The sequence below is a fragment of the Aspergillus ambiguus genome (assembly GCF_047715705.1).
Source record: "Aspergillus ambiguus strain CBS 117.58 unplaced genomic scaffold BDV59scaffold_24, whole genome shotgun sequence".
In the NCBI taxonomy this organism is placed as follows: domain Eukaryota; kingdom Fungi; phylum Ascomycota; class Eurotiomycetes; order Eurotiales; family Aspergillaceae; genus Aspergillus; species Aspergillus ambiguus.
In genome coordinates, this window is record NW_027395537.1 from 273,788 (window position 1) to 298,949 (window position 25,162).

Here is a 25,162-nt window from a genome sequence, read left to right on the forward strand (position 1 = left end):
TGTGATTATATCATAGGCCCTCGAGCTTCTTTTCATGCTGGTTATTTAGTTGGGTGACCCAACCACGACCTTGTGCTTGAATCTTGCATCAAAGTACGTTACGGAACACCCAAATATTTTGGTAAGACAAGAAAGCTTATGCTAAGTGATTATATGGCGCAGAATACTAACTTGGGATCTATAGCTTCTATATATTTCCCGACTTCACTCCTGCGTCGAAGTCACAGCAACTATAGCACCACATAAACCTACAAGAACCGGCGGAAAAGTATGGGTAATCCTTCTATAGAGATGGTGGGCGTTGGACCCCAAGTCTCTCGATGTACAGGCCCAATTTGCCCTGAGAAGCAACGTGACTCTTTTACATCATTTGTTCTCTCATCATGCCTTCATTTGCGGTATCTCAGAGAAACGGATAAGCCTGTTATCCTCAACGGACAGACACTTTCATTAAGCTCTCTTTTCGCTGTGGCTCAGTATGTTATGACTTTTTCTTTTTTCCCAAGGCTTGCCTGACTAACCCCAGCTTCTAGTCATGATGCACCGGCAACTATCACCGATAATGAAGATGTTCTAAACCAAATGGCGCGCAGCGTGAACATGCTCAACCAGAAGCTCTCGAACAATGAAGTCATATATGGTGTAAATACTGGCTTCGGAGGAAGTGCTGACACTCGGACCAGTAACCATGAGAAACTCCAAAAGGCTTTAGTCCAACATCATAACGCCGCAGTGCTACTTCCTGGTGATTGTGGAATTAATGGTACAACGACTGATATGAAGCGCTTAAAAAGCCATTGCATGCCCATTCCGATTGTTCGGGCTGCCATGCTCACCCGATGTAATTCATTGTTGAGAGGTCATTCAGCGGTTCGAGTGACGATCATTGAGTATATTCTTACTCTGCTTGCCAATAAAATGACACCGGTAGTACCGCTTCGAGGAAGCATATCTGCGTCAGGAGACCTAACCCCTCTTGCATATGTTGCTGGGGCGTTGGAAGGAAACCCGGATATCTTTATACACAAAGACGTCAACAGCGACATCGTGCCAGCTGATAAAGCCTTGAAAGAGGTGGGGTTGGTACCACTTGATTTTGGCCCCAAAGAAGGACTTGGGCTCATAAATGGCACTGCGTTCAGTAGTGGTGCTGCAGGCCTCGTTCTATTCGAAGCCAACCAACTAGTTGTATTGTCTCAGGTGCTCACTGCCATGGGCACAGAGGCATTACTTGGTTCGATATACAACTACCACCCGTTTATCTCAGAAGCCCGACCACACAATGGACAACGCGAAGCCGCAGGAAATATATTCAGAATGCTGGCGGATTCCAAATTGGCTATTTTCCCAGTATCCACAAGGGGATCCGCTCATCATAATGGGTTGGCACAAGACCGATATGCTCTAAGAACATCAGCACAGTGGATTGGGCCCCAGATTGAGAACATGGATCTGTGCATAAAGCAGATTACGTGTGAACTCAACTCAACAACCGACAATCCCCTCGTTGACCCCGTCACAGAACACATCCATCACGGAGGGAACTTCCAAGCCTCGACGGTTACCTCTGCAATGGAAAAGACTATGTCGGCAATGCAGATGTTAGGAAAATTATTTTTTTCTCAATGCTCAGAAATAATCAATCCGGACGTTAATAAGGGTTTACCCCCAAACCTTAGTGCTGATGACCCCAGCCTCTCCTTTGCGTTCAAAGGAGTGGACATCAACATGGCATCTTACATGTCCGAAATTGCCTATCTGAACCATCCCGTTAGCAACCATGTTCAGTCTGCGGAGATGCATAATCAGAGCTTAAACTCGCTGGCTCTAATAGCTTGTCGATATGCTGCAGAGACTGTGGAAGTCTTGTCACTTATGGCTGCAACCTACTTATACGTGCTTTGCCAAGCGTTGGATCTACGAGCACTTCATCGCGAGTTCCTCAAAGAGGCAGAGCCAAGGGTCAATAGTATCACAGCTGATCTATACCTACCAGCTATTGGGGAAGGCCTGGGTGCTATCCAGCATAAAACCTGGAATGAGCTGATGAACCACTGGGCCAAAGCTAGCAAGAGCGACTTGACAGACCGATGCTTGTTTTCCGCCAACCATTCCTTTAGTACACTCCTGGATTGTTTGAGCGCTGGCAATTGTCAATGGGCCAATGTGAATACAACTCAAGAGTGGAAAAATCGAGTGATTGATACTCTGGCCCATAGCTACACGGAAACTCGGGAAAGATTTTTCAAAAACCAAACAACTACATCTTATCTCTGTCAGTCGTCACGAAACTTCTACGTGTTCGTCCGAGAGAAACTTGGTGTACCAATGCACAGAGGTATCATCGACCACCCGACATATAAACCAGGACAGGACCAGCAGAAGGAAGGCATTGGCTCTCACATTAGCAAGGTATACACAGCATTGCGTAAGGGAGAATTCCAAGAAGTTTTACTGTCATCTAGATAAATAATATATTTATTTGAGTACTTTACATAGTGTCCAAGTGTACTAATAAACAGAGATATTATCGACAACCCGATATATAAACCAGGACAGGACCAGTAGAAAGAAGGTATTAGCTCTTACATTAGTAAGATATATGTAGCGTTGCACAAGGGTGAATTTCAGGAAGGTTTACTGTCATCCAGATGAACAATATAATTATCTGAGCACGTTACATAGTGCCCGAGTTCTAAAAGTCATCTCGTGAGAAGTCAATTTTTTTACCATCCAACCAGTCAACCATTTCCTGATACACAAGATCCCGTTCGCGGCCATAAAGCTGAGGTAGATTCGTCTTAACAGGATATCCCAGGCGCCGCATGCCATATGCGAGATGTCGGTATCCCTTTGGCTCTTTTGCCACAGCGTCATGATCAATCTTAGGAATGCGAGACGGATCCACTGGCACAACTTTGTCCTTCTCGTATATAGGATGGTTGCAAAATATTTGCCAGCCTTGAGGTTGCTTTCCTAAGAAAAACACAAAGCGACAGTCGCTGCCAAAATTAGCGGCTTTCTCAAAAAAGATGACATAGCGGATATATTTACCAATCAGCATCCCATTCCGTTCCATCTTCGTCCGAAAACCTCGATGAGATGGTGACCTTCATCTTGTTGATAGCACGGTCACCCTTGATCTCAACGGCGTGACCCAGGACCCTGTGCAAAATGTACTCTTCATGTTTCCACCCATTTGCCCACTTTTTAATGGCATCGTCGCGATAAAGCTGAAACCAGCTAATGTTGAGGAACGCCTTAGGGTCAAAAATAGCCCGTAGATCGGTCCATTCACACGCATCACGGTGCAAAGGCCATCCCTCACTTAGTTCTCGAATCTTGAACCGTTCGAGAGTGGAAGCATCATCAGTGTTATAAACTTGGCGGCCCGATGCAGTAGGAGGCTCCTGGCCTAGGCCCAAGCTCCCTGTATCTGGGAGTTTGAAGGGGGCTGGTTTTGATGTGTGTTGAATACCGTCACTAGACATCGTGTGGAGCTTTGATCAGGTAGGGTCAGATGCGTGAAGAATGGGCACAAGTTTGAATGTTGGAAGCCTGAGAAATCCGGGAAAAGAGTTATATATATGTCTCGTGGAGGCTATGAGATGTATTAATATAATAATAACAGTTTCTATTACGCGGCCAGGGAAGGAACTGAGGCAACTGTAAAGCAACAGGTTCCGGGGTCACTCATACTCCGGAACTTACTTGGAGGGTCGGTTATGGATGTTCATATACAACAAATTGACTATGACACTAGCGGCTTATTAAGGCCAAATCAACCCCCCACGCATTAAACCTGTAATTTCCAGAAACTACAAGGTGCAGACCCCACCATTCAGGGAAAACCAACGAGGTCCAGGCAATCTGAGCGAGCTTGTGTAGGTTTGGAGGCAGAAGTTTGCAAGGACTATCTCCGTCCTTAGGGTTTCGGTGCTGCAGAGCTGTGGTACCAGGCTAGGTCTTGGAACACGCTGCATCAAGGTCCTATGCATAGATTGTGGAAATCTCATTGATAGGTATCAATGAACCTGTTACGCCACACACGTCACCCACCAATATGTATAAGTATGCGAGCGAATTAACCTCGTATTGTGTCATATTATTTTAGATTGCAAGAACAGGAATTTGAGCAGCTGAACATTTCGCAAAGCCTCTAATGATATAAGAGAAGACATGCAGTAAGCCGTACCCAGTAGAACGCCCCGACAACTAGGTAGATCTTTGTAAATTCTCGCAGTTCTCTCTATTCATCACTTGCTTGTTATCGTTTAGTCTAATCGGCAACGACGGTTTCATAGGCAGTAATAAAATTACACTTGGCATATTAAGAGTTAAAGGAAAAAAAAAGGTAAGCAACGACCGAGGCGCGACTCGAACACGCAATCTTCTGAGCCGAAATCAGATGCCTTGACCATTAGGCCACCCGGCCCAGTTGCTATGACTAACTCATAGCCTCTGGAATGTCAATTTCCTTTCCACTGATAATCCCTCAACTCGAAACGCCTCCGTGATATTCTAATTGGCAAAGTCACTTCACTGTGCCTAAAATTGTGCTCTTAGAGTGTGAACTAAAGTGAAACAGTCTAAGCACGAACGCACTAATTGGATGAGTTCAAATTAAGAGATGAACTGATTCCCTGGCGGGCGGAGACGCTAAATGAGTTGACATAGGGCATCGAAGAAACAGTACTCTATGTTGAAAAAGATCACCCAGGTCTTAGATTGTGTTTTGGGAGTCTCAACTATGGTGACTATTCCTGTTTTCATTCTTGAACACCGTACGAATTGACCACCCATCTCCATCGTTGGTATATCCCAGGTCGAATAGGTAGTACAGTATTACCATAAGACACGACAAAGGAATTGCAATCGCGAAATAGATCCAAAAATGCTCGTTTCCTGGAGCATACGGCTCCGCCATGCTGAAGAGAGAGGCCGTGTAGTCCAGCGGAATAAACACTAACCCAACGAGAGTTAGAATCTTAGCACGTCTAGCTTCGTGTAGTAATTGCTTTGATGCTTTCAGCGGTGCCAGTTGTTGCTCCCTAAATGCCTGGTGACTGCTGGAGATGCTCGCCAGCCCTGTAATGGCAGCGTTTAATCCGATTGTTCGATCATGTAGTTCAGTGTATCGGCGTAGAAGGAACTGATAGTCAACAGCGCAGTCCTTTCATGTTTGCAAGGTTCGCATATCTGGTGGCTCAAAAGGGATTCCCAATTGCAGAATTATAGCATGCAGGTCATCCTTGTACTCACTGAGACGTCGGTCCCAGGCTTGGATATCGCTCCACTGCTCCTCAACAATCGGCAATGAGAAGATGGAAAGGCTTTTTTGGCGAGAGAGACTCCACTGAACTATTTCAATTGTCTCTCGTAAGTAATTCGCGAGCTGCGTGTAGTGGCTAGCAACAACCTTCGCTGTCAACATCTGAACCGACATGGGGTCGTCAAGACCTGAGATGTTGGCAGTCCAACCCGACTCTTTACTTGTTCCTTGTGAGGCATAAAATCTACATGGCCTCCGGCATACGGTGTTGTCTCAACCGCACTTAGTCCCGTGGAATCATTTCGTAGGGCTCATGATAGGGAGTTTCGCAAAATACTAAGCCTAGAGAATCCATCTCAGTACGCCCAGCACGATTTAGCACTCCAACTTACAGGCCCGAGTAGTACCAGATTCTCCTTTTCTCCACCAGAATGTGCATTTACGGCGGGCAAGACCGACCGGGGAGAATTTGCCCATGATTCTAGTAATGGCTATATGCCTTTCGCTGCTGTTGTAGAAACTGCGAAATTCCGTCGGCGTTGGAAAGAGAACGACCGGTTCGTGATATTTCAAGGTGACATGTTCCTTCGAGCAGGTAGTGGATGCTAGCGGCAGCATGCAATTCTTTGCTATGTTTCCAATGATCATCGCGTTCGTATAGACCATCCATGGTATGCACCCAGAGGTTGCTCGTTTGAACCCCGAGGGGAATGCGGGGACAACGGAATAGGGCTGTTACATGAAAGAATAGTCAGGTGCCCAACCATATAAGACTGGGCGCCAATTGTGGTCATGCTTAATATATTTCTTATAGGGCGAGGAGACCGATGAGGCCCAAGACATTCACCACTCTTGTGTTGCCTTAACCATTTAACGAAAGAACGCACTCACTAATCAGTTAGAGCACATTCCCAGGCATTGGAAATAAAGCATATGGCTTGGCTAGAATCAGAAATGGCCGTCATATCGTCGATCATTCAAAACATTTGTTGCTAGGTATGGTAAGTAATCAGGACAAAAGAAAATGGAAATCTATACATTCTAGTTATATCAATGAGAAAATAAGTCAATATATACATAACGGTGAATCATGTACAAGAACGGCAAAATCGGACATGATATATAGTTCCTAGACCACCTTCTATAAAAACGAAGAGACAACACTCTCAATTTCGCGCCCGATCTCTGAAACAAGTTGGTGGACTTCCTCCTCGGTAAGCACACCACCCTCAACACGGACACCAAATCCAATGGTATCAGTCTTAGGATCAGGACCGACATCGATGTAAACGTTCTCATCAGGCAGGAAAGATGTATCAAGAGCCGAGACGGAGGTGCCCTGGCTATCCAGGGATGTTGCTGGTATGAAGTCTGTCGGTACGCCAATGCGAAGTGGGAGGAATAGTTCTGCATCGTCCACGGTAGCGAAGTCCGGCGTAGCCTCAGCAGCTGACGGTATAGCATTCTGCATCCAGAGAAGATTGACCCAGGTATTGAAAAGTGGAGCTCCGGTCCCTGTTCCAGTCCAGCTGAGAACATCGCGGAGTGAGCTCTGTTCGAAAAGGATACGATCGGCAAGAGCCGACTGCACAGCCTGTGCCTTGTCAAGGAGGCTTGGATGCAGCTCGGTGTCACCAGAAGTTGCATCATGGACAACGAAAGGATTAACATTGAGGCAGGGTCCTGAGAGCTTTTCGATATCGGCAAATGATGCAGAACGACCTGTCTGGTACAGACCCATCACTGGGTTCTTTACCCCAGTACTCCGAGAAAGGCAGCGAGCAATGGCCAGAAGGACGACAGTCTGAAGACTGAGTCCAACTGAGCGGCACGTGGTCTCCATTTGACTGAGGTTCTTGACCTTCTCCCACGCGCCGACAAACAATTGATCGGATTTTTGGCTCGCATCGAGTTTGCCACCCTTAAGGAGAGTAGACATTCCTGAACCAACCGCAGATTTCCAAAAAGTCTCCTCATCGAGACCACGCAAAGAACGGATCGAAAAATCGACAAATGCTGGGAAATTGGGGTTTATATCCAACGTTTGCCCGCGGTACAGACTTGTGAGTTCGGAAACAAACATCGGCATTGTCCAGGCATCATACGCAGCATGGTTGACAAGAACAAGGATACCATCTCTGTCACTCGCCTTCAGGAGCCGAAGTCTCACAGGAGGGACAAATAGAGAGGATGGCTGTGCTGCCTCTTCTTTTGCCTGCGCCTTAGCCAACTCAGTGACTGAACTAGAAGACTCAATGACCTTGAAGGTTTCCCCGTCACGCGCAGCTTCCTTCATCACAACTTGGACGGCCTCCGAAGGGGAAAGGGCCGCGAAACAGGTGCGCAGAATGGGGTGTCTTTGGCGGAGCTGGTACCAAGCCTGCCCAAGCTTCTCACTGTCGATGCGTTCTGAGCTGAAGTATGGCCATGCAGGTTCAAACAACTTTCTCCCAGACTTCAACCAGCTGACAAGGTGATACAACTGACCACCGAGACACGGCAAGATTGTCTCGATGGACTGCTTGCTCAGCTGCAACTGTTCTAATACCGCCTTCTCCACTCTATCGTATTCGGCAATTAGCGAACCCTGTGGCTTAGGTGCTTGCTCTACTGTGGGGCGGACACGTTGGCTAATACCACGCAAGGTGCCACCCTGCAAGATGTCAGCAACACTTGTTTTGAGCCCTTTCCTCCGACAGATAGAGGCGATTCTGATTGCCGACAGCGAATCCAGTCCAATACTGAAGATGCTCGTTGCTGGCTTTATCGTCTCAGTCGGTAGGCCACTGATATCCGAAAGAACAGACCGAATAACGGCCTCATGCGGGGGGGTGTCAGACTCCTCATCAACATCTGTCTCTGGTCCCTCCATAGCAAGCCGAAGTGGCAATTCTCCTAGGCGTTCGGGCATGACCGTCGCGCATCTCGTGGGATGCTCAATAATGTCTCGCAAGACAACCCCAAACTCATCAACGAAATCATCCAGCATATTCCGTGTCATATACTGTCCATTGCATGACGCCGTGACCTGTATACCATCGCTTGCATGGTCGACTTCAACATTTAGTTTGTGCTCCGTCTGTGCCGCGGAATCATCCGCTTCGTACAACCGCCAGATATCTTGCTCCGCCAATATACTGCCCTCAAAGTCTGCACTCTTCATGAAGACAAAGAGCGCGTCAAAGAGAGATGCGGACTTCAATTCGTTTGCTTGCCTCAGAGCGTTCTGGACAACCCTGAGCGGTGCGTGCTGGTGACCCTGTGCGTCAGTAGTCAACTGTTGTAAACGCTGAGCCATTGTCTTATTGCTCAAGAACTTGGGTTCAAATGTGACTCTTTGAGCGACAGTGTTGAAAAGAGGTCCGATGGTACGCTCAGCCTCTGGAGTTGACAGGGAACGGCCTGCGAGCACCTGCCCAAACACCACATCGCGCTTTCCGACAAGGCGGGCTAGGACCTTAGCATATGCCAGAAGCGAAATATTCTGAACGGTTACTTCCATCTCCTTGCAAGATTGAATAGCCGCAGGCAAATCGATATCAAGCCGGCATTTGCGAAGCAACATCCCGTTAGACGATTCCGGGGCAGGTAGTCTGGGTATCTCAACGACCTCATAGTTGGTCAATTTGCTGGTCCAGAAGTTGCAGGATTCTTCTTGTCCACCCAATACGAGCTCGACGGTTCTCGAAAACTGCGGTCTGTCAGGGACGCTGTTGCCATTGTAGATTGTGGTCAAGTCTTCGAAGAAGAAAGGTAGGGAAGCACCGTCATAGAGGGCATGGTGCATGAGGATGACAAGAACCTTGCCCTCAGGCTGGTGAACGAGGACGGAACGAATAGGTGGGACCTCGAAAGAAGATTCGTCGGAGAAAGAATAGAGGGAGGCGATTTGTGCGGGGACATTGACACCCGGCGGCAGTTCCATCTCAGTCCATTCAAATGGAGGACATTCATGAACGGCACCAACCCAGGATGGACCCAATTCTCCAATAAGGTGGAATGAAGTACGCAAGATATCGTTCGCTTGGATGACTTGGACAAGAGCATCTTTCAGGCGACCGACGTCTGCAGATTCTGTGAGTCTAATAGCATGTGGATGAACGTAGACCTCTCCATCAGAACTGATTGTTTGCGTAATCATGCCAGCTTGGAGAGGAGTACACTCGAAAACAGTTGATATATAATCGTCATCCTTCAGCGTGCGAATATGCTTTTGATACTCCGTGACAGAGATGTTGCTGGTCTTGGACTCCTGGACTCCGTTGGTATGTGGGGCCTCTGACAAGCGGCGTTCGATATGCTGAGCCAGGGATCCAATGCAAGAGAAGCGCATCACATCAGACGAAGAAACCTGCATCCCCGCTTCCCGCAGCTTGCGTGCGAACTGGATGGCCGTTACTGAGTCGATTCCAAGGCTCAGGAAAGAAGCCCCCTTGGAAATATCGGACACAGTCAAACCACAGAATGAAACAGTTATGTCCCGGAGATTTGTTTCAGTAGTCGACCAATTACTCTCATCCCATTTAATGGCGGCAGCGTGAGAACCAGAAATCTGCGATATGGAAAGGTTGAAGTTGTCCAACGAGAGACTTTCCCCGGCAACAACACTTGAAAGCACAGCGTCCATCTTCTCAAGGAGCTCCTCACCCTTATAAGACGATGTAAACGCTGAAGAGAACAGTCCGTTAAGATTGACCGTATCCAAGGCATGGTTTGCCTCCACCTCAACTGCCACAGGGTACTCCGCAGGCATGTGACTATCAAATTCGCGCCAGAGGTGGTGATCAGGAGATGATGTAGCGCGGATATACGAGAACAGACAGTCGAAAAGGGGAGATTCAGACTTCACCCAGCGCTGTATGTGTCTCAAAGAGGTATGTTGGAAATCAAGTGACTTGACTGTCGATTTCTGCACAGCTTGAACAACCTCAGACACAGTACTAAGACCACTGGTATTCAGACGCCCAGGGACCGTAGTTATGCAAGGAAGGAGGACCGAATCAGCACCTGGGACAGAGATAGCCCGACCGGAGAGGACAAGACCATATGTGACGTCAGACACGCCGGCAGTGTCTGCCAAAAGAAGGGCAAAAACTGCCTGCAAGAGAGACGGGACCGTGGTTTGGAGATTTGCTGCGCACTGCTCCAAATCCGATAGCTTATTACGTGCCTTTCGTTGGACCGATTTAGGCTGCTCTAGTGAGCCGAACTCTGTGCGGAACAAGGTAGGGCGACAGCCATCGAGGTACTGGACCCAGTATTCTTTAGCCTTGTTGGAGTCGAGACCGTAGACGTGTTCAATGAAGGCCGACGGAGAGCCGCGGGAAGGGATCGGCTTGTTCTCATAATGAGAGGCAAGATCCTGCATCAACATAGTAAATGATTCTCCGTCGTAAAGTGCATGATGAATGGCAATGAACAGAGAAAGAGGCCGTTTGGTGCTCGAAGATGTTGCGAGGTGGAATCGGACCGGAGGAACGCTGCTGATTTTCGAGATTATTTCGCGAGAGATGGCATTTTCTTGTAATTTCCGGAGAGAAAGACATTCATCCATGCCATCGTACTCCCCTTCAGACCACTGAATTGTGACAGATGCACTTGAAAAGACCACTTGCACCATCTCATTATCCAGCGGAGCGAAAGCACTCCGCATGATTTCATTGTCTTGCACCACTGATTGCCACGCGGATTTCAGCTTGTCCGCATCAATATGGTCTTCGAGCTGTAGAACGACATGGTTGACATATAACTGATCACCTTCGCTGTTGATAGAACGGGCAACCAAACCTTCTTGAAGAGGCAGGCAAGGCAGCACCGAGGAAACAGTAGCCAAGTCGACATCAGCTGCATGACTCTCGCGGTATTGAGCATCCAGATCGGCAAGTCTCTTGTGCAGCTTCGAGGCACTGGCGTCTCCATTGGCCACAGTGGACGATATTCTAGGCAGGCGGGCCAACTGTTCAATGACTGGGTTGCTCATAACAAGAGCGACAGTAGCTGCATATCCAATCCTCCTCAGCCGAATAGAGAGTCCAATGGCACTCAGACTGTCCAAACCTATTTCGAAGATGTTCGTCATGGGTCCAAGGATGGAGGAATCGACAGAAATGACGCTGCAGATCTCTGTTACAACTGCTTGCTCATCAGCACTCAAAGGCCGACTGGGAACAGCTCCATTTTCGGCAGTCCACTTATTGCCCTGCAGGATGAGGTTGAGAGGAAGCGACATGAACAGCGCATGAAGTTCCTTGAGGTTGATCTTGGCAGACATTTGTGCAAGAGGAATATGCGTGACGGGGAGGATAAGGTCGGGAACCATATAGCCCGGAAGCTTCTTCTGGCAAATATCTTGAAGTTCTTTGCCAAGCGTCGCCAAGTCTGACTGAACAAGAGAAAGTTCTTTCTGATCACGCTGGCGAGCACCGGAACGTGCAATAAACGAGATCAGCTGCACCCTCGCGAGCCCAGGGTGTTGAGCAACACTGGTGATAACGTCGACGGGAATCGGCGAAGACGACCGAAGGACCTCGGAGACTTCTCCGAGTTCAAGTCTCTGACCGCGAATCTTGGTTTGATCATCTCCACGGCCGAGATACTCCACTGAGTCGTCCGGCATCAGACGTCCAATGTCACCAGTCCGGTACATCTTCTCGCCTTGAAGACCCTTACAGAAGCCAGTGGCATCCGGCCGATTGAGGTACCCCTTGGCAACAAGATCGCCGCTGAAGCATAGCTCACCTGTTTGACCCCTCAAAGTGTAGTGCTGCGTACCAGGAATGAAGACATGACCGACACATGCAGCCAGAGGGGGTCCGATATTGCGCATATTGGTGTACTTTCCGACATGAGCAAATGTACACCCAATGGTTACTTCGGTTGGGCCGTAAGCATTAGCGAGTGCAATATGCGACGTGGACCACGTATCTAACGCCTTCTGAGTAATCTTCTCGCCGCCAACACTCATGTACACCAGGTTGGGGCACTCCTGCGGCGTGAGGTTTGCCTGATCGACGATGGAGGGCACGAAACTTGCATGGGTGATATCCCATTTAGACATGGTCGAGTGGAGATCATCGAGGATCATTTCCCGAGGTGCTGTTACCGTTGCCATTCCCCGGCGCCAAGGGAAGAACATTTCGACGAGATGAGGGTCGAATGCTCTACTAGCTTGGGCCAGATGTCTGCCCGTGCCCCCAAGCTCTAAAGTTTTAGGGGCTATGGAGGTGCAAAATTCCCCGAAAGACTCAATGAAAGACGAAAGATTTCCTCGAGTCACCATCACACCCTTGGGCTTGCCAGTAGACCCAGACGTGAAAAGGAGATAGGCAATGTCATCCGGAGACGACTGATAGTCTACGTCCTCCGTAGGCATTGACTCAACTGACTTCTGGAACTGTGGGTCATCTATGGGGATGACATTGCAGGTTTCGGGAACACGAGCAAAGGACTCCGAGAGGATTGTCTCAGTGAAAACAATCGGACAGTTTGCATCCTCGATCAAGAACAGCTTCCGATCAACAGGAAGATCCTCCACAATCGGCAGATAAGCGTTTCCTGATTTGAAAATACCGATAATAATCGAATACGAAGGTAGGGTACGTCCAGTGCAGACCGCGATCATTCTGTTCTTGTGGCCCAGGGATGCAAGGTAAGCTGCCACACGGTTTGCTTCAGCATTCAGTTTGCCGAAGCTCATCGCCTCCTTGACAATGCCATCCGGGCTGATACTACTTGCAACCTCCACGGCAGTCCACTCTGGGTGTTCTCTGGCATTTCGCTCCAGCCAATACGTCGGCGCAGAGTAAACGGAATTGGCAACCATTTCGCTAACCGGCCTGCTGGACACTGAGAGAAGGTCCCGCGAGAGATGATCAACAACTTCCATCAAGGGCTTATCCGGCAAGGCTAGCATGGAACTGACGAGGCCGTCCACCTGACGGACAAAGAGTGATAATTGGGTTTGGTTCATGACGCGGCTGTCTGCGGACGCCTCGAGCAAGAGGGATCCATCGGGTCGTTGGAAGACATTGAAAGCCATTGGATGTTCAACATGCAGACCAATCTGATCCTCAATCTCACTCCAAATCTGCGCCTGGGTTGAATTTTCAGATGCCTCACTAGCCACGTGGAAATTGAACACAGCCGGGTATAGAGCCTCTCCGCGGGGTCTCTTGAGCATTTTGCGGACATCACGGGCAGGGATGTGGCGATATTTCCATGACTGAACCGAAAGTCGATGCTGTTCCTGAAGAAGCTCCCGTGCGCTACCCTTGGGACTGAAAGGAATGGGAACAACAGAGATCAACGGCCCGACTCCATCTTCGAGATCTGCATGCAACACACGGTCGGAGAGAGTTTCAGCAAACACCGTTGCCGGAATCCCAAGGTAGCTCACAGACACATATCCCCAAGCGGCTCGAATGATTGAAGCGACGGACGAAACTCCAAGTTCGGCAGCAGCAGCCTGGAGTTTCGACGCAGACTCGGTCAGTGGGAATTCTGCAGCGAGTAGTTCGCGTTCTTGGACGGCGCCGGGCTGCACTCTAACCCCGGTGAGATCTGGCCACACTGGAACATCAAGCTCCGCAAAGCTTTCCAATTCTGATTTCCAAAATTTGTGAGTATCTTTGGCCTTCTGTTCATTAGGCAGGACGATTGAAAGGGCGTTGGTCAGCTGAAGTCTTGATGGTGGCTTGTATGCATAGGCAGATCGCACATCATCCATCATGAGACGAAGCGAGGGTCCATCGTGGAGGGAGTGGTGGATCGTGAGGACCATAATCCTCTCCCCATCCTTATCAAATACCGTGACTGCCCAAGGACAATTCCTGAAATACTGGTTCTGGTGTCTTACCATGACCTCCTTGATCCGAGAATCACGAAGTTCGACATAATCCTCGGCAGAGCAATTCACGTATTCCCAGTCAATAGATGGAACTTTATAGATAAGCTGCAAGAGGGAGAAATCAAGAGAGCCATTGTTACCGTCTCTGCCCACCTCGGCTAGGGGAATAAATCCAGTTCTCAGTGCTTCTGTTTTCTGAGCGACAGCTAGCCAAGCTTGTTCAAGTCGTGTAATGTCCACAGACTGCCCAAGAGCGAAGAAGTGATTGCTCCAGTACATGTCATAAGTGCCCATAGTCTCGCTGAGGAGACTCTCTTGGATTGTCGTCGCCCTGGCGGTGAAGAACTCGTCGTGGACTTTACTGGACACGACTGGGTGCCATTTGTCGTTGAAGCCGTTCATATCGAACACATCAGAGCTAGACTTGTTGGATTTCTTAGAAATCAGCTTGACGAGGTCTTGGATGGTGACGCAGTTCAAGAGGTCGATGACGGAAAATTGGTAACCTGCTTCTCTCATCTTTGAAGCAAGCCGGACGGCACGAATGGAGTCTACGCCCAAGCTATGCAGCCTACTGAACCTCGTGATGACGGACGGGGAGATACCCGCAAGCGAAGAGATCATATCGATAACTTGAGCAGAAGTAGCAGCATATTCTTGGTCCTCGGGGGATCGAGCAGAAGAAGAGTTTTCGGGGTTTAGTCGCTTTTCCCATCCGTCAATGTCAACGGCAGCATAGGCGGCCTGCAACGCGCGACGATCGGTCTTAGCAGACGCCGTTCTTGGGATGTTTCTAACCACCAGGTAAACGGAAGGAATCATGTTATCTGGTAGAATAGACAATGCCTTTTCATTGGCAGCTCGAGCAATTTGCAGGGCAGTATCATCGAGCAACAGTAGCTGGTCATCTTGTTTTGAGGATGTAGCGTCTGGGGCAGAAAGGAACGCGACTATAACCTGGTTAGGTCTGTCGGGACGAGTAAGAGCAAGTGTCTCGATGTTCTCGACTAGAGGGTGGCAGCCTCCCAAAGAGTAGCTGATCTCGCTGAGCTCAACTCGAATACCAGCAAGCTTAATCAAATCATCCACGCGATTGATATACTCAAGGGACCCATCGCTGAGCATGCGAACCAGATCACCAGTATAATACAGTGTTTGAGCAGCTTCTTCACTGTAGACATACTTTGCCTTAGTAACATCATCCTGGTTCAGGTATCCAGGAGAGAGTTGCGGTCCACCAAGCGCTAATTCACCAACAGCGTTTTTCATCACAGTCCGCTGGTTTTTCATCACGTAGACAGAAACCGTATCCATCGGCCAGCCGATGTTCGCACTCTTGATGTTCTTATGTTGATTTCCAAACTCCCGGATTGTTGAAACAATTGTTGCCTCGGCGGGTCCGTACGTGTTGAACGCCCGCATATCAGTTCCCCAGTCGTCAGCAACAGCTGGCGTCAGCTTCTCACCGATCATAGTGATGACCCGCAGCGTTTCGCAGCTCTTCCTTGGGACACCTGCAGCGAAGGCCGGGGTGAGATGAGCGTGAGTCGCCTTCGTTGTGTTCGCAAGTTTCGAGAATGAACTAAGCATGATCTCTCTGGTAGCTGAAATGAGCACACCTCCTACGCCCCACGTGTAGAAGATATCCTGGATGGAGACATCGAAAGTGTACTGAGAGAACTGCAAACAACGTATAGCATCGCCGCCTATATCGGTAGGGATGTCTTTGTGGAGGGATTTCATGGCAGATACGGCTGCAGAATGTGTGATGGGGACTCCTTTGGGTGCACCGGTGGTACCACTTGTCCAGATCAAATATGCCATGTCATCAGGGCTATTCGTAACTCGAGAAGTATGATGGTGGACACCGTTAACTTGGACTGACGTATTGTTGGCATACTGGGAGACATCGATCAGTTCCACGCCAGAGGGTACGGAGCCCTCGGGTTGGGTTCCATCGACACTGGACACGAGAAGAACATTTGCACCAGTCCTTGCGATGAGGTCGTGACGACGTTGCGCGGGAGATAGGGTGTCGATGGGGCACCAGGCACCACCGGCTTTGAGGATTGCTAGGATGGCTATGTATACGGCCGGGCTTTTGTCGATGCAAATCGGGACAGGCACATTTGCCAAGGGGCCACAGACTTTAAGCAGACGATCGGCAAGCCTATCGGCCATGGTGTTGACTTCGCTGTAGGACCAAGAGATGTTTGCAGTGCTGTGCGGATCATCCAAGTCATATTTGAAAACCAGGGCTGGACTGTGAGGTTTCGACGCTGCATAACTTTCGAACCAAGAGTGTATGAGCACTCCGTCAGAGACTTCATCGACACAACGGGATACCGGGTTGAAGGAAGACTTGAGGCTGGATTCTGTGTGCGACAGAGCATCCAAAAAGTTCCCTTCGGGTTCATCAAGGATGAACTCGACGATATTATCCATTTCCAACAGCATGATTCGAGCAGCTTCAGAGTTGAGGTGCGTGTCGCTGAAAGTAGCGCGGAAGGTTAGAGACGAATCGGCACAAGGCCAGACTTCGACCATCACAGCGAAATCATTTGCCATTGGTGGATGGTCGACCGAGCCCCAAGGACCATTGCCCCCCGTGCCACTTGCATGAGAGCCAGCGTTGAAGTCCTGATATGCGAGAAGCGTGTCGTATGGGAGCCGACCTTCTGCGGTCACAATAGATCCTAGTGGGGGCTGCAAGTGCGATAACGTCCGGGCACCGAAGGAAGTCAGGTGGCGGGCCACAGATTTGTTAGTGCAAACACCCTCGGGGTCGTGGGGGATGTCATTAAGAGAAATTCGTAGCGGGATGGTGGTGTATGTCGGACCGATGCAAATCTCAGAGTCTCGGTCGAGTCGTCCGGATACGACACTGCCCATCGCGACATCATGGTCTTGGTTTCCTGTGTAGGCTAGCAGGATCGAGCCCCAGGCAGACTGGAGAACGGACAGAGGGGTGGAGCCGATCTTTTTGGATCTCCTCTTCAAATCGGCATGGGTAATCCGCGATGTTATCTCTACACAATCGGCTGTCTTCACCGACGGTGGTCGTTGAGGGGTGACAGAGGGAAAGGTAACGGGTGAATATTGTTCCAAGTGCTTCGCCCAGAAATTGGAAGTCGCTTGATGATCGGCGCCGAAATGGTGTTGGACAATGTGTTCAAGGGAAGTTCGCTCCGCTATGCCGTTGCCATCGTAAACCGAAGCGACGTCTTCGAGAAGCAGCTGTAGGGAGCCACCGTCGAAGATTCCATGAAACATACTCAGGATAACGAGGGGATGGTCTGGTGTGTTGATCAGAGAAAGCTTCCATGGCGGAGTTTTGAGTCTGATCTCGGCTTCGGCGTCCTCGAGCGGCTTCTTCAGACTCTCGGCCGAAGTGTCGTTGACAGAAAAGGTATTCCACTTCGGCTGTGACACCACTTCAGGGGCGAGGATACATTGGGCGAAAGGCGCCATATCATCATCCACTAGACAGAAGACTGTCCGGAAAGAATCATATGCGGAGACGACAGCTTCCCACGAGGCACGTATGCGTTCCACATTCACATGTGGCTGAAGAGGAATAACAGAGTGGTAGATATATGTGCGGTTACTTGATGAGGTATCGGAAGAGCTCCGTAAGAAGCTTGTCATCATACCGGACTGAGTTGCGGTAGTCGGCAGGACCTTTTGCACCTGGCTTGGGTCCAAACCAAGTCTCTCGGCGCACACGGGGTGGTTCTGGGCAAAGAAAGTTGCGAGACGGTCGTCCAATGATTCTCGGGAGTGTCCGTTCACATGAGCAGAGCCATTTGCTTGACGGCGGCCAGAAATGATAGAGACAAGACCCTTCGGGGTGCCGGAGAGAAGCACATCTGCAACACTCAGGTCATGAATGGATTCATCCCTCAGCTTCTGCAGGAACCTCATGGCCCCCAGACTGTCTAGACCAAGCGAATAGAGATCTGACCCAGCCTTGATGGTAGAGATATCTTCGTCGGTGGATTCGGCAATTAGCCGGACGACAAGGTCCTGCAGCGCCGACAGGTTTTCGTCCTTGGATTCACCCCAATCATCATGCACACCGTTGGTCATCCCTGTCCTCGGCGGAAGGAGGATTTCAGCACCAGAGCCTCCTTCGTCTTGTTGCAGCCTCGCTGCGATAGCTTTGCGATCAACCTTGCCGGAACTCGATCGAGGGAGAGAGTCGAAGAACGCGTAGACCGAGGGACACATGTAGGAGGAGAGATGGCGCAAGGTCGACTGCTGCGCGTCGAGGACGATTTTCTCACGCGCAGGGCGATCACTAGCGGTCGCAACGAGACAAGCGATGATCTGTTCACTGCCGTGGGTGTTGTTGTTGTTGGACACGATGGCGACGGTCTCGGTGACGTCATGCACAGTGGCCAGCACCGACTCGATCTCGCCCAACTCCAACCGTCGGCCACTGATCTTCACCTGGTCGGTGGTGATGCGACCCAGGAACTCGATGACCTGCGCACCGTTCTCGTCCCACACAATACGAGCCATATCGCCGGTACGGTAAAGAGGGCCGAATTCGCTGCTGGATACAAACGACTTGGCGGTTTCCTTGGGGCGGTTCAGATATCCTTTGCTCACCTGTGGCCCGCCAATGGCCAGCTCACCAACAAGACCTGAAGGTACGGGCTTCGGAGCATGATGATCGGGATCCAGGACGAACATGGCACACGTGGGCAGGGCATTGCCAATGATTGAACCCCGCACGGCATAGCCAACCGGCGCAAGGGATGTGCAGTTGATTGCGCCTTCGGTCGGACCATAGGCGTTGACCAGCATGCGCGACGGTTCTGTCGATGCCACGGACGGCCTCAACGCGAAATTGTCAATCACGGTGCGGTTTAATTTCTCGCCCATGGTCCAGAGGGATTGTAGGGTCGTCAGACGGGATGGTCGCAACAGCGCCGCCAAGCTTGGCGTGGCCATCATCACCGTGGCTCGGGCCTCGTTCACGGCGGATTCAATGTCGGTCAAGGTTAGACTTCGATCGGCCGAGCATAGGGTCGCCCCATTGCTCAGCGTCACGAAGATTTCCATCAGGGAGGGGTCGAATGTCGGGGCTGCGAATTGAAACCAGCGGAAGTCGCCAACCGAATCGCCCGGGAGGGGAATTGCGGTCGAATGGGATGCGATGGAGCAGGTCACTGCGAGATGGCTGACCTGGACACCCTTTGGCTTTCCCGTGGAACCGCTCGTGAAGAAGAGGTAAGCTGTTTGGTCTTGCGCGATATCCAAGCTCTCAACCGGTCCCTGCGCAGTTGCTTGTATCTGCGGCCGATCGCCCCGCATCTCTCTCCATCCAGATATCGCCGCCACATCGACCCAAGAGCATTTTGTGGCGTCCGATCCCTGCGTTACGGACTTCCATGGGCCTGAAGGCGGCTCGGGGCCAATACCGAGGATAATTGGGGATTGGATATCGTGGAGAATGTCTTGGATTCTCTGTTCGGGCGCGTCCAAAGGCAAGGGAGAGAACGCGCAACCGGCTTTGAGGACGGCGAGGTAGGATATATAGAGTTCCGGGGACGTCGACATGTAGACCGGCACGATGCGACTCTGATCAACCTGGTCACTGCCGGAGAGGAGCGTTCGGATATGGAGAGCCAAGTTAGAAGCGGCGGTGTCGAGAGCGGCGTACGTCAAGATACTGTGTTCTGCAGGAGATTCGGTGGAGGGCAGAGAGTGCACGAAATCGAGTGCGATGGCAGTCGGCTTTCTCCGGGCCCAGCCCTCGAAAGCGGTGTGCAGAAGCGCTGGCTGGGGTGCGCCGTTGGCATTACGGTCTATGTCCTGTTCAGTGTTTCGCGAAGGGGGTATCATAAGTGGGGGGAAATTAAGAATCGAAGGCTCGGGACGAGGCGTGTTCAGACTGAGTGACGGGGACGAATCCGCCAAATGCGCGCCAAGCGTGTTCAACAGCTGGTGCACGGCAGCCTCGGGAATGAGACGCCGCGGATAGGAGAAGCGGAGCTGCAAGGAGCTGCCGCACGAGGTCGGATGGACTGAGAGGGTGAATTTCTACATCGTGCGTCAGCATCGCTGGAAGGAAGCTCGGGGCTATTTTTCCCATGCGCGACTCACACTATCTCCCTGGACATCAGAAGGCTGGGCCACGCCATTCTCAGGACCGTTGCCCAATCCGAGTTCCAAGGTGAACTGAACCTCGTTCTGGTCGTGGAGACCGTCGTTAAATTCGTGGACGGTGTAGGTCGACTCATTGCCTGCGGCGACTGCGAAGCCACAGACGACATAGCGCGTTGGATCCAGGCCCGTCGCAAAAGTCGCATGACGGGTGACGAAGAAGGCGACATCCTCCAGGCCGGTGAAACTGGAGATGAATCGAGCATAACCCTTGATGATACTGTTGGCGAGATCCCGCACCGAGGCGGAGCACGCGAGCTCAAGCCAGCCACTTCTGCCCACCGCAGCACCAACGGATGTGTCGACGACGTATCGATCGACCGTGTCCAACGCGGGCACCTTGGTAACGGGTAACATCTCGGCGGGGGAGTGGACGGAATGAGAAGGTCGATCGAGGTGCCTGGAGGCAGTCGGGGGAGATTTTGAATGCATTCCTGAGGGCTCGGAGACTCCGTGCTGCCCCTCACAGGTCCGTATGTCTTGTCTGTCGGGTCAAATTGATCGGGGATGCGGGGTCACGCACCTGCAGCAGAGACAGTAGAAATCGACCGGATCAACCGCAAGAAAGCATATAGAGCCTCCGATAAACAACAACAGGTCGCTCGCGGCGGGTTCGATACTTTTATCTAGGAAGAAAAAAGCAAGCGCACAGAGAAAGACACTCGTAAGGAACGATCCATGCTGCGTCATTCGTGGACCTGATCATTGCTCCATCGGGCACAGGCAGACAGTCGAGTGGGGGCTGCTATAGACGCTGGGATGATTATGATATGCAGTTGGAGCAGCAGAGATTTTGGTGCGCGACAAGCGCGCACGCTTTTTTCCCCGTTGGGCCGCCGATGGTCGGATCTGATTAGATCATCGTCATCTGATTAGATCATCCGTACCGTTTGCCGCTGTATGGTAACTTTCTATACCGGATACGACAATACCGCGTATCGTCACGGGGACCGTTTGGGTACCGTCACGCCAACTTGCAAATCTGCAGGTGCCATCGAGATCCAGTGAAACCGGAGGGACCTGAGGGACCGGATGGGCCTGATGGAGCCTCGCGTAGAGACTTTCGGTTGTAACCGACTCGATGCAGTGGTCCCTCTCGGAGTTTTCGGCTTTGACCCGGTTCTAGGGAGGTTAGTACTGGAGGCATCAGCAACGGCCTGGTCTCCTGGTCGGAGATGTGTCCGTCCGCAGCGGGAGGTTCATGGATGGGAGACTTGTGGATGGCAGGAATACTGTCGGGGGTTCCCCTTGGGCTCGTATACTGACTGCGTCGAGGTCTGCTCCCATTGGCAATACACATCAAGTCATGGGCTTCTCGAGCAGGACCAGTCCATCTGGCGGTCAGTCTGTCCCCGGGGTGGGACACTTTTAAGTAAGACATTGTCACTGATTGATAACCTCCCACCAATCCTGCATGGTGAGCCATTTATCTGATCCGGGGTGGAGAGTGTGAGACAGTCCCTTGGCGCCGAGAGCACACCATGGTTGTTGGGATACAGGGATAGTGTTCCTGATGGTATCAGTACGGGAGGTTGAAGCATCTACCTGGGTACCTAACAGGTGGGAATGTCTGATAAGCCGTAGAGGTCCATCCACCAGTACTTACTACGGCGTATGTCCTCGCACGTTCTACTGCGTATACTTCATAATCCTCGGCCAATCCTTCAAACGGCAACCAAAGCCGAATTGGGGCCGGATTCCACTCTGCATCAGCCCTTCTGGGTAATTGTCGGATCATTCCGTTCGGATGTATCTGACACTGGGGTCTTAGCATGGTCTGATGCAGGTTCTGTGACAGTACGCAGTATGCATGGATATCCTCCGTACTCTGTTATGCATTGTGATGGTCATTAATCTCAGTGGAGACCTAATCTCCAGATGATAATCAATTCATGCGCCGTAACCATGTAAGACATGCAGTCGTACTCCATCCCTGTGCGTGTGGATATATTTCCACCGATCTAACGAATAAACCAACTGATAAGACATCAGAAATCCTGGAGACATCTGAAGTAGAGCACTAAAGACAACGTATAGTTGTAACACCTCGGATAGAACCATTCAGAGCTATTTGACTTGACCTGAGCAGCCCGGTTCTAGCCACCATGCTCCGTAGATAACAGGAGACAAATATGGAACAGTGATGTCAGCGAGACCTATGAATCATGCAGACTCACCCAGTGACTAGAAGAATATATTACCGAATACTCGTACTGCGTACACATCTCCAGGTGGGTGCCGTGGTGGTCGGCGCAAAGTGCAAATTTCTTATCTGATTTGATCCAACCAAAGAATCAACCACCAAGATTGAACGCCAAGCTACACTTTGAGGAAATGGTCGAATGAAAACTCTCTCGGACTGTCCGCGGATTCACATTACTCCAGCACTACTCGGTTACCTGTGGGGAGGTTGAAGCCGCCAAGAGACCTCGGGAATTCTGGGAATATCAAGGACCCCCTTTCTCTAAGCGAGGCGGTAAGGAAAACGCCATTGTCCCAACTCAGCAGGATTTTAGTATATTACTCCGACCGTCGAGGCGAAGACACTGGTACGGGTCGACTGGAAACTGGATCACAAGTGGGTATGTGCCCAGGACGCCCTGGCTGAATTGCTCCTTTGGGTACCGAGTGCCGAATGACTGGCTGGACTCGTGGTGTCATGGACCCTGTCTGGGATCCAGGGCGATTTAATTCCGAATGATGCCTAGAGTACATGAATGGAGTCTTTTATTTATTTCCTAGTGTATTCCCCAGCAAGCCGCGTAGCCTCCCCTGCTGCTTCTTACCTGCAGCCTTTATACATTTCAAGATGGCGACTGTGCGGCGTCTGCAACAGACCTTATCTCACGTCCAGCCTCCCCGGCGGACCCAGCAGCTCTCCATTGTCTATGGTCCAACTCAACCAGATCTGCTGGAGATCACCCTGGGAGAGCTCCTGTCCTTGCAGAGTCTCCAGTATGGCGACTATGAGTGTTTGGTCTTCCCTTGGACAGGAACCCGATGGACCTACGCCGACTTGGACGATGAGGCCAATCGAGTCGCGCGGGGTCTGCTGGCTCTGGGAATTAAGAAGGGAGATCGCATTGGTATCATGGCGGGCAATTGCGAACAGTATATCTCTGTGTTCTTTGCAGCGGCACGAGTCGGAGCTGTCTTGGTGGTGCTGAACAACACCTATACTCCATCGGAACTATACTACGCGCTGGACCACACCGGTATTAGTCTGCTACCATCATCGTCGAGTTTCCATACTAATTCCCGTCGTCTCCAGACTGTCGCCTACTCTTCCTGACACCCCGCATTGGCCGACACTCGCTGGAGGAAGTTCTCGCCAAGCTGGGTCCCCAGCCAAAGCAAAACGGACGGTCCAAAGCCCTAGAGGATATTGTGATCCTGCGCGGGGAATACAGCACCTTCGGCACATATGATCAGATCATCAAAAAGGGACTGTCCATGCCGACAAACGCGCTGATGGACCGAGAAGCCGAGCTGCATCCCGAAGACGTATGCAACTTGCAGTTCACGAGCGGCTCCACGGGAAACCCCAAGGCGGCCATGTTGACGCACCAGTATGAACCCTCTATCATGTCCTACAATGTAAAGAAACTCACAAGGCCCCCGAAAAGCAATCTAGTTAACAACTCCCGATTCATCGGTGACCGCATGGACCTCACATCCTTCGACATCCTGTGTTGTCCGCCACCGTTGTTCCACTGCTTCGGTCTCGTGCTCGGCATGCTCGCCGTTGTCACACATGGGGCGAAGATCGTCTTCCCCGGCGAGACGTTCGACCCCCAGGCCGTGCTCCACGCCGTTTCCGACGAGAAATGTACCGCCCTGCACGGCGTGCCGACCATGTTTGAGGCCATATTGAGCATGCCCAAGCCGCCAAATTTCGACAGCTCCAACCTGCGCACGGGGATTATCGCCGGAGCGCCCGTCCCTCGACCGCTCATGAAGCGACTGTTCGAAGAGCTGAACATGACTCAATACACTAGCAGCTATGGTACGTTGCGATCGACCCGATCATCGCCAAAGCAAGCACAATATTAGCTCCGATCTATATCTAACCCATCTACGCAGGCCTCACGGAAGCCTCCCCGACTTGCTTCAACGCGGTCACCACAGACAGCATTGAAACCCGTCTCCGGACGGTAGGCAAAATCATGCCGCACGCAAAGGCGAAGATCGTCGATGCGCATGGGCACATCGTGCCCGTCGGGGAGCGTGGAGAACTCTGCATTGCCGGCTACCAACTGACCAAGGGGTACTGGAACAATCCGGAAAAGACGGCCGAGACGCTTGTCTCCGACGCGGACGGGACCACGTGGCTGAAGACAGGGGACGAGGCGTTGTTCGATGCGGAGGGTCGCTGCACCATCACCGGCCGGTTCAAGGATATCATCATCCGCGGTGAGTAAATTTCGATTCTAGCCTTTCGCCACCGTACCATCGCGGCGAAAACGTATTCTGACTGACTTTCTGGACGCCGTACAGGTGGGGAAAACATCTACCCGCTGGAAATTGAGGAGCGTCTGGCCGCCCACCCGGCCATCGAAGTAGCGTCCGTTATCGGCATTCCGGACCACAAGTATGGCGAGGTGGTTGGCGCGTTCATTTTACTGGCTCCAGGCCAAGAAAACAAGAGACCCTCCGACGATGAGCTGCGCAATTGGACACGCGAGACCCTCGGCCGGCACAAGGCTCCCCAGTACGTGTTTGTGTTTGGACAGGAGGGCGTGGATGCCACAGTTCCCATCACGGGCAGCGGCAAGGTGCGCAAGGTGGATTTGCGGAAGATGGCCGCGAAGGTTCTGGAAGAACGTTCCAAGGCTAATTGACAAATGCCGGCGTTGTAGACTATAGAGTTG

The 25,162-nt window shown here is 51.1% G+C and overlaps 5 protein-coding genes and 1 non-coding gene across 6 annotated transcripts; 2 read left to right on the forward strand and 4 right to left on the reverse strand.

Moving 5' to 3' along the window:
- Positions 1-291: 291 nt before the first annotated feature.
- Positions 292-2,469, forward strand: BDV59DRAFT_194257 (aromatic amino acid ammonia-lyase; the record flags this gene model as incomplete). The annotated part of the gene is made up of 3 exons (XM_073692365.1): positions 292-476; positions 534-682; positions 713-2,469. The coding sequence occupies 3 exons, from the start codon at positions 292-294 to the stop codon at positions 2,467-2,469; spliced, it is 2,091 nt and encodes a 696-aa protein (XP_073546322.1).
- A 581-nt stretch (positions 2,470-3,050) lies between these two features.
- BDV59DRAFT_203465 (uncharacterized protein) lies at positions 3,051-3,491 on the reverse strand (the record flags this gene model as incomplete). The annotated part of the gene is made up of 1 exon (XM_073694274.1): positions 3,051-3,491. One exon carries the CDS (start codon positions 3,489-3,491, stop codon positions 3,051-3,053), a length of 441 nt encoding a protein of 146 aa, XP_073546323.1.
- Positions 3,492-4,362: 871 nt separating this feature from the next.
- Positions 4,363-4,435, reverse strand: BDV59DRAFT_t115. Its single transcript has one exon. It is a non-coding gene; the product is annotated as a tRNA-Arg (tRNA).
- A 1,573-nt stretch (positions 4,436-6,008) lies between these two features.
- sidC (nonribosomal siderophore peptide synthase SidC) lies at positions 6,009-20,955 on the reverse strand. Its single transcript, XM_073696855.1, has 2 exons — positions 20,232-20,955; positions 6,009-20,168 (listed from the first exon to the last, which is right to left on the reverse strand). Exons 1-2 carry the CDS (start codon positions 20,721-20,723, stop codon positions 6,414-6,416), a joined length of 14,247 nt encoding a protein of 4,748 aa, XP_073546324.1. The 5' UTR covers positions 20,724-20,955; the 3' UTR covers positions 6,009-6,413.
- Positions 20,956-21,817, reverse strand: BDV59DRAFT_65863 (uncharacterized protein). Its single transcript, XM_073696854.1, has 2 exons — positions 21,209-21,817; positions 20,956-21,140 (listed from the first exon to the last, which is right to left on the reverse strand). The coding sequence occupies exon 1, from the start codon at positions 21,715-21,717 to the stop codon at positions 21,256-21,258; it is 462 nt and encodes a 153-aa protein (XP_073546325.1). The 5' UTR covers positions 21,718-21,817; the 3' UTR covers positions 20,956-21,140; positions 21,209-21,255.
- Positions 21,818-23,100: 1,283 nt separating this feature from the next.
- Positions 23,101-25,132, forward strand: sidI (putative long-chain-fatty-acid-CoA ligase; the record flags this gene model as incomplete). The annotated part of the gene is made up of 4 exons (XM_073694275.1): positions 23,101-23,506; positions 23,563-24,297; positions 24,375-24,704; positions 24,789-25,132. 4 exons carry the CDS (start codon positions 23,101-23,103, stop codon positions 25,130-25,132), a joined length of 1,815 nt encoding a protein of 604 aa, XP_073546326.1.
- Positions 25,133-25,162: the final 30 nt, after the last annotated feature.

What these genes read in the sequence shown, in the direction of transcription:
- sidC (XM_073696855.1), bottom strand. Translation starts at nt 20,723, where the DNA reads ATGCATTCAAAATCTCCCCCGACTGCCTCCAGGCACCTCGATCGACCT. An exon ending in CTGATGTCCAGGGAGATAGT is followed by an intron (nt 20,169 to 20,231) that starts GTGAGTCGCGCA and finishes CGCACGATGTAG; the next exon opens with AAATTCACCCTCTCAGTCCA.
- BDV59DRAFT_65863 (XM_073696854.1), bottom strand. Translation starts at nt 21,717, where the DNA reads ATGGCTCACCATGCAGGATTGGTGGGAGGTTATCAATCAGTGACAATG.